A 13,732-nucleotide genomic window follows, 5' to 3' on the forward strand; every position below is an offset into this window, starting at 1 on the left:
AAAAAATTTTTTTTAAAGGTTTTCCTAAAAGGAAACTTTTTTTTTTTTTTTTTTTTTTCTAGTGGGAATCACTATTTCTGTGCACTCTAGTTTTTGTTTCCTTGCACCTAGAAACTATGAAGGTGTCTTTTGTCTCTCTCTCTCAGACACAGGCAAGATTTCATTTTCAGATTCTACTCCAGAAAATGTCATCATAGATGATATTTTTAAGGTATGAACCATGAAAAACAGGGAACTGGAACAGAAACACACATGGCATGTGCCACGCTGCTTCTGTTATCATCCCTACTACACGTTCTATTTTTATATCTCTCTTTTAGCTAGATATGCAGTTGTACTGTATGAAAACCTTTGGCTGTTTTTTCTAAAAATGATGTTGCAGAATAGATTTGTGACCTGCAGTAGTAATCAGAATATTTTAGGTGAAGTAGCTTTATTTAAGATCTAGCCATTTCATTTTGTGTATTTAGGCTTTTTTATGTCTTCTGCTGGGCTTTTACAAGTAATTGGATTATGAATTTCAATCCTATGCATGCACATTTAATTTCCTGGGTTTGGGTTGTCTTTTTTTCCCATTCTGTCTCCTTTGTGAAAGCTGGCTGATCCTCTGTTTAGATCTCCATTTTCAACCTCCCAGGAGAATGAAGTAAAATCACTCTATAATAATGTTGAAGTATACATCACTAACGAAATGTCACTTATGCAGTTCATGCTTCACAATATGAAAAGCTTGAGCCTAAGGCACAGAGACCTAGTTTTGTTTTGGTACGGTTAATTATAAAACTTGTCAGCTGTAGCAGCACAGTGATGTCTGACAGTGAAATGAGCCACCATTGCTCTTACATTTTGGAAAATGTGTTTTGGTTATATAAATGAGGATAAATTAACAATTTAGGAATTTGTGTAACTGAAAAAAATGCTTTGCATCTTTGTCTGGAAAGACTTCAGTAGATTCTATCTATCTGGTTAAGCAACATAATGTGATTGCATTTTAGCATGTGCAGTTTGGCTCAGTATTGCAAAGAGAAAGCCACTTCTACATTCCAGCCAGTGCTGATATATGTATTTTAATTCACATTACTGAAACTACAGAATTACAAAACATGAAGTTACATGGTATAAACTAAACTGTGGTTCAGAAAAAAAAAAGTCAGTCATTGCCAAAACAAAGACTTTTCAAGAAACAGCGATCATTTCTTGTCCCACACCTAGAAAAAGCCTAGGAAAACAGCCGTGCCTTGCAGCTTTTTAGCATGGTAATCCAGGCTGGGCTCTAGCAAACAGAAATCTGAGTCCGGGCACCACAGCGAAGACACATTGCTAGCAGCTGCCTCATTGACATTGTAAAGCCAAGATGCCACCTTCCAGCTGAAGCATCTCGGGTAGGCTCAGCTGCCACACTGTCGCATGAAGTAGGGGAGAATCCAATGATCAGACTTCAAAGGCTTTATACAAAAGGTCAAAAAGACCAAGTTTGCAATGCCGGCAGATCAGTAGTCATGCTAAGACTATTTTCACTGTTTCTCCCTGATTTTATATTTACCATTTCAAAATAAAATTTCTCCAAAAAGTCAATGAAGAAAGCAGATTTCCACATGAATCTTATCCTGCTATTTCTCTCTTTTCACAGTAACTCAAACCTTAGATGTGGTTGGAACAGCAGCACAATGTCGTCATGTGCAAAAGCAGCAGAAGCGAGTTGGGGATTTTTGTCAGCAAGATCAGAAAATAAAGACTGGGGGAGTAGATTCAGGGTTTCCATAGTCCAGGGGACAATATATGAATAACAGGAACAGTCTCTAACATGCCTGATAACGACCAAAATCCTATGCAGAAATAAGCTCCTGCATACTTTTTTCTTTGTAATTTTTTAGGTCAGTTGGCTGTTCTAACCACTGTCATTATCTTGCAAACCCACGTCTTCTACTTTTTTATGTCTTCAGAGACATAATCACTGCTGATGTTTGTTTGCTGTTTCTTGTTACTTTTGTCACCCATAATTTTATGGGTATCCTTTGTTCTGTGTCCTTATGTCATCAGGGATTGCCCCAACTACGGTCATACCGTGTGTCTCCTTCATTTTGCTCTTTGAGCTTATAATTTAATATTATTCATGACTATCAGATCCTCCCACTCGTCTGCTTTCACATAGATATGCAATAATACCAGGACCTAGGCTCTTTAATGTAATATGATTAAATCTACATATTTAAAGGCAGAGTTTTGAAGTCATTCACTAGAAATGTCTAATAAGACAGTTAGGTAGCTGTAAGTTCAAGCATGAATCCTAGCATATTTTCCATGTCTCCTAAGCAATGACAGACAGATGCTAGATACTACATTGTAGCTGGGCATAGCAAATTACTGTGGCTTGAATAGCTTTTGCAAAGGTTTTCACTTACGAAATGACAGTGTTTTAACACTGGGTACTGATTTAATTCAAAGTTCAGATAAACAGAGCATGGTGTCCAGGTTTTAATATAAAAGATCTTTCCTGAGAAATTTCAGAAGACTTATTTATTGTGAATATTTCAGATTCTTCAGGAAAAAATACTACGTACGCTAAGTGGTAAATAAGCTACATTGTCAAGAGCAATAGTTATGAGTTAAAATTTTATCAGTACATTTCCATTTCAAGGTGTAGTTTTTTTCAATAGCATCAAAACAATAAAATTATTGCGTGAGTTTGCCTGCCCTGTTCTAATGACAGACTCAAAAGAGTAGAAACCTGGTACTTTGGGTAACAATCATCAGCACACCACAGGTTACCTGGTGATACCCTTGCCACGACTCTCAACACTAATCTATGATTTATCACGATTTGCCAAGCTGCCAACACTCATTTAAGCAAAATTGAACCAAAGTCGTTTAGGGATTTTTTTTTCTTTTCATTTTACTGCCTACAGTCTTGATGCTTCAAATGAAAAAAAAAATAGATTGTACAACTATAAATACATTTTTCCATGAGGAGAGAAATGCCACTTGTTGTAAGGATGACAGTTTCCCCATCCCCCCAACTCCCTGCCTTTCTAGTCCCATTTCTTTCCCATTACTCAGGGGAAAAATGAATTTTCTGTGTGTTTAGAAAAAAAATGTTTTAATTTAACTTGGAAGGAAAATTGGGTATACAGTAGGAATCCACAGAGAGTACAAGGAGCTGTGCCTGACACTGAGCTTTCTGTTTGGAAGAAATCTTTGCCTGTAACTAAGGGGAGAGATTAAAGAAGAGCATAATTAACGTTAGCATCTTCCACGTGAACACATACAATTACAGTGCTCACAGTGTGTGCTTGTCATAATGTAAAAGTGACCTTTACAGCTCACTCAGCATGTTGGCTAACATTTTGCATATCACTGAGCTGCCTAGGAAACCATATTTTGCTCTTACCATAGTCCCACTAAAGCAGCTTGTGACAATGCATATGTATTCTGATTTTTGTCTTCTTTTTCTCCTTGGCTACCAGTTTTACAGAAATCTTTGTGCTATATTCATGTGTATCTGTGATTATTTTTTTTAAGTGCCTTGCTACATGGGAGTCCTTCCTAGCATCTCAAAGAGTGGATCTTCACGTGGAAGAAGATTCTGAAGACAGACCTTGAGTAATATCTCTGCTCGATCTCTGCCTTTTCCATGCATTTTCTCCCAACCAAAGAAGTGCTTTATACAAGATCAGATATGTTATTAAATTTAACTGTTAAAAATCAGTGGAATGCAGGAAACCAGCTTATTGAAAACTCAGGTATTCTAGTCCTGAAATACATTTTGGAACATGCTATATATTGCTTTATATTGCTTAGCTGTGATTTTACATATTTTTATGCAAGTGTTTGCATACAATTGTTTTCATAAATATTGCATAATTTGGATATAAAGTATTTTAAATATGTAAAAATAGCTCCATTTTAATAAAAAGTTTAATAAGGAAAGCTTGTCTTCATTCTGTGTCCTAGTCTCTAAGAAATATTTTGGTATTTTAGCATGCTTGTTATATTCTCTTTGTTGAGTAATTTCCTGTACTTGTAAAATTATGTAGCATAGTCTTCAAGGAGCTCTTTAGGATTATTTTAATAGATTGTGCTAGTCTCCCAATGGCAACCCTGTGCAGAAAGATGCTGAACATGTTCTGTGAGATTAATGCTGCTTTAACGTACTGTTAATTCAGTTTGCAGTTTGCAGTATTTACATGTCTATTAAACATCTTCAGTTTGACCTTTTTTAAAAGATAAACTGCCAGTTCAGGAAGCAGACTTTCTACAATGATACAAAGTTAGTTGCAGCACTGATCCTGCCACCACAAGAGCTTCCCTATGGAATTTGCGGGATCAAACCTTTACTCCCATGGCTGACCTTCCCATAATCCTTAACTTCCTCCCTCTTTGGATAGCCGGCGCAGAAGGGAAAGGGATAAGAAAGGAAAAGTGAGTTTTCCATTAAAATGATTAGCTGATTCACTCATGCAATATGAATTAAAGTGTTCCAGTCATTGAATTATTCCACCCAAAAGGTCTGTCAGTCTGCACTTATAATTCCTGCAGTTCTTCCCCCCGGTAGTTATGGTCTGAGCAAGCCTAAGTCTGAACCTGTCAAGAACAAGGTGCAGGAATTGGGGACAGCTTAACCATTGCTGTGGCCTTGGAGAACAGCAGGGCTTTAGCCATCACCTTCACCTCTTGTGGTGGTATTTTGTGAGCTCGCCCTGTCAGTCCCCTAACAGCTGCAGGAGGGCCGGTTCCTGAGCACACGGCTGTGCCTGGCTGCATGTCCGAGCTGCACCAGTCATTCTGTGGTTTCGATCTTTAGAACTTGAGATTGCAAGTGAGACCTGGAATACCAGCACAGCCTTTTCAGCAATGCAAAGACTGCTGTCATGCTGCCCCCATGAAGTATTAATGAAAGCTCAGCTCTTTTTTTTTTTTTTTTTTTTTTTTTTTAAAAAAAAAAAAAAAAAAAAAAAAAAAAAAAAAAAAAAAAAAAAAAAAAGTTCTAGGAAAAATATTAAACCCAATATTTTGAATTTTCTTTATTGTATTCTTTGGATGAAAATACAAACTGATACCTCTTAAATACACCAGGGAAGGCAATGCAAAGAGTTGTAAAAATGTCACCCCTTCCATATTTATGATGCATTGGAGTGACCCAAATCAAACGAAGCTAAACAACTTGGCTGTGGAAGTAAACACAGCTTTTTTTTTTTTTTTTTTTTTTTTATTAGCTATAATCAAAATAAATACTCTCCCAGCGCGGACAACTCGCAGATGGGAGGGGAGTGTGTCCGTGTGGAGGAGGGCAGTGTGGTGCCCAGTGTTTGTCCAGCAGTGCTGGCAGGAGGTGCTGGCAGGAGGCATGGAAGAACAACATGGCTGGACTGTGCTCTTTTCCCATTGCATCCTTCCCACTGATCTTTTTTTTTTATATATGAGAGCTTCTGTCAATGTGCTTAGTAGCCCTTAAATGCCTTTTCCTCTGCTTTATTTTCTTTTTTCCCCATCTAAACTTTTAGGGTTTACCAACATCAATGGATTCCACAATTTAATTTGCAGGAAAAATAAATTCATTTTGTGATTTCCTAAACCAGTTACCCAACAATTTCAGGTAATGCCCTCTGCCTCTTGAATTGTGAGAAGAGAGGAACAATTGTTTCCTATTTGTCTTCCCTGTGCCACTCAAGAACTTGCAAACCTCTAGTGTGTCTTCCAAGCGCTGCCTTTTTTCCCAGAGGAAAAGCTGTAGCTTAATATCATCTTGTAGAAAAGGCATTTCACATCTGTTCTTATCATTGTTGCTTTTCTCTATATTTTCTAGTTCTACTGCAACCGGTGTTCAAAATGCAGGCACACCAGAAATGTACGTATTGCAATAATTATGCTTTGCTTTTTTTTCATCATTCTTTCCTACTAATTCCAAATTTATTTTTTAAAGTACCACTGAATGCTGAGCTGCCATTCCAACAGAACTGTCCATTAACATTAAGAGCTATTCTGAAGGTTGCTAAATAATTTAATTTCCATCAGTGTGTATATATAGGAGAAGTGGCTTTTCCCCAGTGAGCATTAATTTGCATTTATTAATACTGAATTTTGCCTGCTGTTTTTAGCTCCTAATCTCTCAGTAGCGTATGGTCCTATAAACAGGATTCCAGCAAGATAGGCAGCAGTAACACTCTGCATACCAGGTAAGCGAAAATTCAAGAAACTGAGCTTGAAAAAGGCTTACCTGGAAGGATATGAATGTTTAAGTGTAACAAAAAATTCAGTATCATGACTCTAATTTAGGCTCCTCTAAGAAAAGGAAATGTTTGGTTAGCTGAGATGGGGAATGCCAATGAGCATTGCATTGATTTTGCCTGTGTGTTCTGCTGCAAGCAGAAAACTGCTCTCTGAGGCTTTTGGAAATCAGAAGCACCATCAGAGATTTTGCATCCTTGGCAAAAACATGGGCTGCAGTTCATTATGTTCATGATTAATTTTTAATTTCTTTTCCACTTTAGCAAGGCCATAACTTATGGGGGAATTAGTTTAGTAATTAGTTATGTAGAGGCCATGTTGTTATTTTTCTGATTTCCTGGTGTCAGTATCATAATGCAAAACCAAGGTCTATTGTTAAGAACAATCAAACATTGTCCTTTTTGTGACATGCAAATACTTCTGAAACTTACAATTTTAGAAAGTCTATTGTATATTTAGACCTATTCACAAGATTTTTTTTCTTATGGAGTCTCACCTTTCTTAGGCTAATGCTTGGAAAGTGCTTATATTCGATTACTCTAAATCAGTCTGCCTATACTTACTAGATTTTCTTTCTGCTGTTTTCAGATAGCTTTGTATGGCTTGTTAGAGCCCAACCACACTTGTAAAGTACCAGAAGTCTGACTAGGAATTCAACTTTCAGTTACCTATAGCTACAAGCTTCTGTCTCAAGGATTCAAGTCCCCTCTGCAGATTTGAAGACTGAAATTAATTAAACACTTGAAAGGCAAATATGATCTTCAAAAAAGAAGCCAGTGTAAAAACGGTGTGATGTTTTGGTCTTTTGTCTGCAGAGAGCATAAAACAGCTCTGAATGGTAGAAAGTTTCCCATCCACCTCTCTGTGGGTCTTGTTCTGAAATTTATATGAGATCACTTTAAACAACATCAGTGTTTTACTGTAAAATAGAAAATTCAAACTGTACCTGCAGTTTCCTAGCTAGATAATCACCACTTGAACACAGAACTGGCACAGCTTATCAGCTTCCTTGGGCAGCCAGAGACAATGTGACTGACAGTGTTTTCTTGGCCCAAGAACTCAGATTTTTGCAGTGATGTCTTTTCTGCCCAGCATCAGAGATGGGACCGTTGACAGGTAGTCGCAAGTTACTGGTACCAAATTACCTTCAAAGCTCCCATTACAGCATCCTGACTTTATGTACAGATACTTGGAAAGCACAAATCAAATAAATATTTGAAAGAAAGAAAAGAGATGTCCTTTTGCTCAGTTCACTGTGTAAACCCCAACTCCTGGCTAACCACAACCAGCTTCCTCAAACAGTGCTGTGATTGCACAGTGTGTGGGGCTGCAAGGTTTAGTCATTGTGGTTGGTGTCTTGACCATAAAGAGGAAACAGTTCAAAGACAGAAGAAACAGTCAGTTGTCAAGAATATGCTGCCTCTGTATGTGAGTGGTTCATACTTAGGGCCTGTAAACAATGCATTTCTTTCTCTTGTTAGACTGAAAACACATAAAAAGACAAGAACAAAAAGCTTCTCAGCTACCTAAAAGGGGAGCTGCCATCAGTGCAAATTGCTGGTAATAAAGGTAAAACGGAGATGGCTTGTACAGGTTAGACATCACTGGCTCTAAGCACTGAATGATTTTAAATGGTTGCCTGGTGCAGACTCCATTGCTTCACAAGTTCTGTGGCAAGACACATCCAGAGAAAAAGGAAATAAATATGGGCATAAAAAAAGAGCTGCTGGTCCCTGCCTCTGTCAGCCTGCACCCAAAATAGTGGCTTTTCAAAAAGATTTGCCTTTATATGTTGAAATTCATTCATTTGCCCAATTGCTATGGACAGGACTTCACTGATAGCGTCACTAAAATAAAGATAATGCTGGTATAAATTAATCATGAATCCAACCTTCCAGCAGGAGCTTTGGAGGCCAGGAGGAATACCAAGGGGTTTTCTTTCATATGCCAAACTCACACTTTAGTATTGCAGATCAGCACTGCCCACTATATTGCACAAACAGTCTCTTGCAGCTTAGTGAAGAATGGACGAGGGCAGAGGTGTGTGTAACAGGCTCTTCTGATGTTTTTTAATTTTACTCAAAGAAAATGGCTAAATAAACCTTTCCTGACAACTGGAGGAGCTCCTGCCTGGTAGCTGGTGGGGCTGACTCGAGTGACTAGAGGATCAAATTGTACAGCCTTAGCAGAAAGCACCTGGAGAGCACAGCATTCATAAAGCACCGCGCAGCTTTGCAGCCCGTGCTGTGGGACCCCGTTAGGAACTGCCGATTGCCCTTCTGCTGCCTCGACGCTGGCCCTGCCATCCGCCTGCAGAGGGAAAAGCCTTATCTCTGCAATCCCACAGAGGCAGATTCGTGAATGCAGAGTGATTAAAATCAATGTTGGCGAACAAACTGAGCCTCAAACTCCAAGAAACCTACTTTGTTGCTTTTCCAAGCTGCAGCGATGTTTGGGTGAAGCCTTGCTAGGAGGAACAGAGAGGTGACACCTAATGGGAGCCACCAAGGGACAGCCACAAACTCTAAGTGGATTTGGGAGGTTTTGGAGACCTGAAAAGTGAAGGTACATCCTGTTTTAGGTAAGATACACAATTAAAGAAATGCAGAACTGTAAAAGGATGTCCTTGTTTAAAATATAATCAGAAAAATGATCAAAACCCATTGTATTAGTTTTCCTACAGGCAAAAAGCCATACTTTGAGATTTAAAATTTTTGATCAAGACTGTGACACAACACTGAGTTTTCAGCAGGAATAATTTCTTGATAACTCTATTGCTTAGAAGGTTAGATAAGGAAAAAGCATTATTATATCTGCATTAATAATTAACCAAGAGTTGCCAGCAAGCCATTAACTGTCAAAGCCAAACTAAGAAAATTCCTTGGAATCAAGGCAAGGTTGATTACATTGTGTGGGGAAGATTCACTGTTCTCTAAGTAATTGTTATAACACAATGTCAACTTAAAGAGCAGCTGAATTGCCTTTTTGAATTAAGTTCTTTAATCAAAAAATAAGTGGTTGCAATGTTATAATGTGATTTATTTTTTATTACAGAAGTAAAGCATCTCACCAGCTCTTTTGCAAATAAAAAGAAAATAAGATGTTTATTTTGTTATTTGTACTGTGGAATTGCGTTTGTTTAAATAATAAATTAAGCTTTCACCAGGAGGTTAAAAAATAGGATGTAAAATGAGAGCTGAGCAAGAAGCTCCATACATGTACAGCTACCACAAAACTGTTTACTTCTAAGTGGAGAACTGTTTTTTCACTCAGGTGCTGCATTATTTGGCTGTTGGGTTACAGGACGAGTCAGAGTTGCCCTGAATATCTGCACCTCCTGCCCAGGAGCCCGTAAGAATTGCTGGAGCCCCACAAAGCTGGTACTGAGCCCCAAGGCTGCAGGGGCTACCCTAAAGGAGCAGCAGCTCATGGAGATTCCAGAATCACTAATGCTTCTTCATCTCTTTTTTACTGCTTGATACTTCAACATACATGGCACAAGAGTCCAAAGCTTCTACCTAATAAAAGCAAAAGAGGGAAGTTTATGAGCGTCCCTTTCAACCTTAAAAGCATTCCATGAGTCTAAGAAATAAAGTGAAAACTGAGAGTAATTCTATGAAGAGAGAAAAACTATTACAGGAATGGAGTTACATCCTCTCCTACTTTAGTCCACCAGCAATACCTTTTGCAATAAACAAAAAAAAAAACCTGGCAGATACTCTGCTGACATAAAAGTAAGACTAAAGCAAGGTTAGAGAAATATTTGTAATTGGGTTTGAGAGAAAATAGCTAAGTGAGAATGGCTCTTTGGAGACTATGTGATAATTCACCGACAGGACAGTACATATTTTATAAGCAAATGAATGATGACAGCTTAACATAGTAAAGTAAGTTGTTCAATATTTATTGGTGCCTTCCAGCACGTTCCTTTTTGTGATTGCACGTATTTGGTTAGCATCTCACTGTGGGGAAGAAAAATAATGGAGAAATATAAAAGCGGAGGCACAAAAGCAGAAAAAGCAACTACTTTTTAAACTTCTGTGATGAAGATTGTACACTATAGCACAGAACTGTTAAAAGAATTTTAAAATATTATACAAATACAGTTATGCCTCATTTTGTCACATATGGGTACAGCAAATGAAGAAATACACTTCTGCTGAAGACTGAACCTAGAACTAATTTTTTTATATTTGCCTTTTCTTAGTTTCTGTGTTTTTCCTGAAGTAGAGAGACTCTCAGTACGGAGCAGCGTCAGCCCTATCCAGAATATCTAACACAAAAAGGCAGCACTGGGTCAACCCAGCAAGTCTTTGCCAGCTTCTTTTAACCAAGGAAAAAAAAGCCATAGCTAAAATGCAGAGGTCACAACAGAAAAAATTCCCCCATTTATTTATTCTTTCCTTTTCCATGAGAGCTGCAAAGCCACCTCCTACAGGTCCCACACCGGTTCCTGCTGACCCGCTCAGCATCTCACCTAGGTTTAATAAGGGCTTTTACAGCCACCTTAGGACAGGGTACAGAGTCTGCTGATGGAGGGGCTGGCAAGGAGCAGGGTACGGGGGGCTGGGAGCCAGGCACTCACTGGGGAAAGGCAACCCTGGTTCTCTTGGCTGCAGCACTGCCCCAGGGCTAAGGGAGATGCTGGAGAGCAAAAGGAGCTACTGTACTTTGTCTCGTTACTCAAAAAAGATTCTGGGAGAGGTACAAAGATAACTGTCATCTGTCACTTGGATTGCAGTCTATACATAGATTTCCGAATATAGATCAAAAAATAGTATGGAAGGAAAAAAAATACCTCGGATACAATTAGAAGGATATCTGCTTTCACGATTTAAACTATATTTAGCTTAGTTTTTAACCCTTAACTCAGAATGTTCCTCTTTCTGCCTTATATGGGTTACTACCTACACCGGATGTGTGTTGCGTCTGAAGTTTGTGAAGGTTGCCATGGGAATTCTGGCTTCACTGTTCAGTAAGTCATTGTCTGCAACTTGACAAAGCTGATCCACGTTACTGCTATATACGTTCATCTGCCCTTAGAAACATTTGTCTTATGGATGACCTTTATGGAAAATAATATTACTTCATATCTGCTTTTTAATGTCATCTTATTTATGAAAAATATTTATTCGGGACAAATAAACTGCAAGGCTATTGAGATTTTCCTTGGGAGTGTCTCTCCAATAGCACAGACCCAGATGTTAGATCATTCTAATTCATTATTTGTGGTAAAGCTATTCTATAGGAAGGATGTAGGAACCTATGTATGACTTCATAAAAAGGCCAGGACAGTGTCACATGGCACAGCCATGTGCCCGTAAAGCTGGCAGCTGACATTTAGCTCACTTGAGTGTGGAGAGCTGCTCAGTGCAAGGCACATTTCAGTATTAATTTTAGTTTTTAAAAAAACTGAGATCAGTTTAGAGCAGAATTGAGTACCCTGAGTAATTCTAATCATGCAAATGTATTTTTATGGCGCCTCTTGGTTTTTTTCGGTCTGTTCATTTATTCTGAGACTTGAATATTCCTGATGTGATTGCTGACCACCCCATCATTATGCTGTGATCCAGAATCCATGGAAATGAATGAAAAGACCAAAGACTGTGCTCAGCTCTTCTAATACAATGTCTCCCAATTAAGCAACATTCAAATTATTAATAGCATTTGGGGAAAATGTGCTCATTTAAAAGAAAGAGCAGCAGAAAAATATAATCAGTATCTTGACTTTACTTTTATATTTGCTAGTGACCACAGTGTTTCTGCCATTTGTTTCTGAAAGGTTGGAAGGTGACTTTTTCTTTTGGGAGGGGGGCATTTTCCATTGTCTCATCTTAAGCATCTCAGCTGTTCTCCAGCAGCAGCAACATGTGTTTAGAGGGGAAGCAATAAAGCCTTAATTATAGGGCCATGCAACAGCTAAAAATGCATATTCTACTGCTATGTGTTCTTCAGAAGGATGTAATCAATTCACACTGTTTTTGAATGATGTTTCATATTGTGATCTTGTAATCAGATCTTAAAATAGTCAGTTTATAAAGAAAGCTAAATCCCTATAATTAGAAGAGCTTTTCTTTTTTCCAAATTAACCCTAAAAGAAAAGTGGGAGGATGGAGGTACAGCAGCTTTGATTTTGAACCCCCTACTGAAGTAAAAGAATGCTAATAATTTGAAAGTTGGTTTTGTTTTGTTTGGGCTTTTTTTCAGAAAAATGTGCAGCCATTAAACAACATCCACAACAACTAAATGTGGTCTGTCAGAGATGGACTTAAAATGGTGTTTCTGTAATGCTGAATCACCATTAATTAGTTCAGATAGTGAACAGTGACACATTGTTTTGGATTTCAATAAGAAAACAAGAAAACAGAGTTGACAGGATTCAGCATTTTCAGATTATTTTTTGGTACCATATCTTTTAACGAGTGGCCAGTGGCTTCTGCTGCACACTGTGATGGTGAGGTCCTGTTGCAAGCTCAAGTCCCTTGTGAACTGAACTGTAATCTTGGGCTTTAAACATACCACCAACTGAGGCTGACAATGTGCTATCCAGGAAAAAAAGTAAACTGATGTTTGATTACAGCAGAATTGGAGAACAGCTGCAAAGTCCCTGCCATGGAGATGGATCTGTGGTGTATCTGGAGCATATTTCATCCTTTGGGGTTAACTTTGAAGAAGATGGGATTGATGGATAAATCATATTTATGACAGCTCTATTAGCCTTAAACTATGGTGTCATAAGAAAGAAGGGCCTAATATGAATGCAAGGTAATTAATGTTGCCTATTGAAAAAAGCAAATTTTAGAGGATCCTGTGGCTGAGTAAAGTCCAAGGGAGTTACACCACCCCCCTGCTCAGCCATTTTGCAGAGACATGGCCACTGAAGTGGAAAAGTTCAAGTTCAAGGACAAATTCATAAGTATGTTAATGACCAAGGAAAGAAGGTATGTCTATTTGGGGAATATTATGTCTTTTTACAGTATAAATTACTGTTCTCAGCTGAATGGAATCCAAAGTATTAGAATAAACTATAAACTGCTTTTGCCTAATCTCTTGAAGTTGCTTAGGACACAGTGACATCCCCACCCTGTGGCAGAGCGCAAGAAAAGCTTCTCACTTTTCTAAGTCTTTGACAAAATATACACAGCAGGAAGGAGAAAGGCTGTCAAGTCTCTTGGCCTTTTCTGTTTCTTAAGTTTTATCATGTACTTCTGCAGCATATGGGTATAACTAATTACGTTTTCTGAGCAGATGTGCAAAAGATGGATTGATATGCCAAGGCTGGTAAATGTCCAATGAGGAAGAGACTGGTGTGCCCATGACAGATTTTGTAAATGAGACATTTACGGAAATGGTGAACATAAACCATTTCATCTTAATAAGTTATTCCTGAGGTTAAAAGAAGCCCAAGTCCATTGTCAATGGGGAAAAAATGCCTAATATGTCCCTGTTTCCACTTTCAGAAAAATTAGTTTTCTCAAAATCTGTTTGGAATATGTTGGGTTTTCTA

General features: G+C 38.2%; 2 protein-coding genes across 2 annotated transcripts in view; one reads left to right on the forward strand and one right to left on the reverse strand.

The window, feature by feature from the left end:
* SNX7 (sorting nexin 7) overlaps positions 1-3,927 on the forward strand; it is a 24,378-nt gene extending 20,451 nt beyond the window's left edge. The window contains exon 8 of the mRNA XM_014939133.1: positions 3,520-3,927. Coding sequence (XP_014794619.1) covers positions 3,520-3,600 — 81 coding nt within the window. The 3' untranslated portion in view covers positions 3,601-3,927. The remainder of the gene's footprint in view (positions 1-3,519) is intronic.
* Positions 1-13,732, reverse strand: part of PLPPR5 (phospholipid phosphatase related 5) — a 180,262-nt gene that overhangs the window by 8,124 nt on the left and 158,406 nt on the right. The gene's annotated exons all lie outside the window — the stretch shown is intronic.

Source organism: Calidris pugnax, unplaced genomic scaffold (assembly GCF_001431845.1).
Source record: "Calidris pugnax isolate Ruff unplaced genomic scaffold, ASM143184v1 scaffold18, whole genome shotgun sequence".
In the NCBI taxonomy this organism is placed as follows: Eukaryota; Metazoa; Chordata; class Aves; order Charadriiformes; family Scolopacidae; genus Calidris; species Calidris pugnax.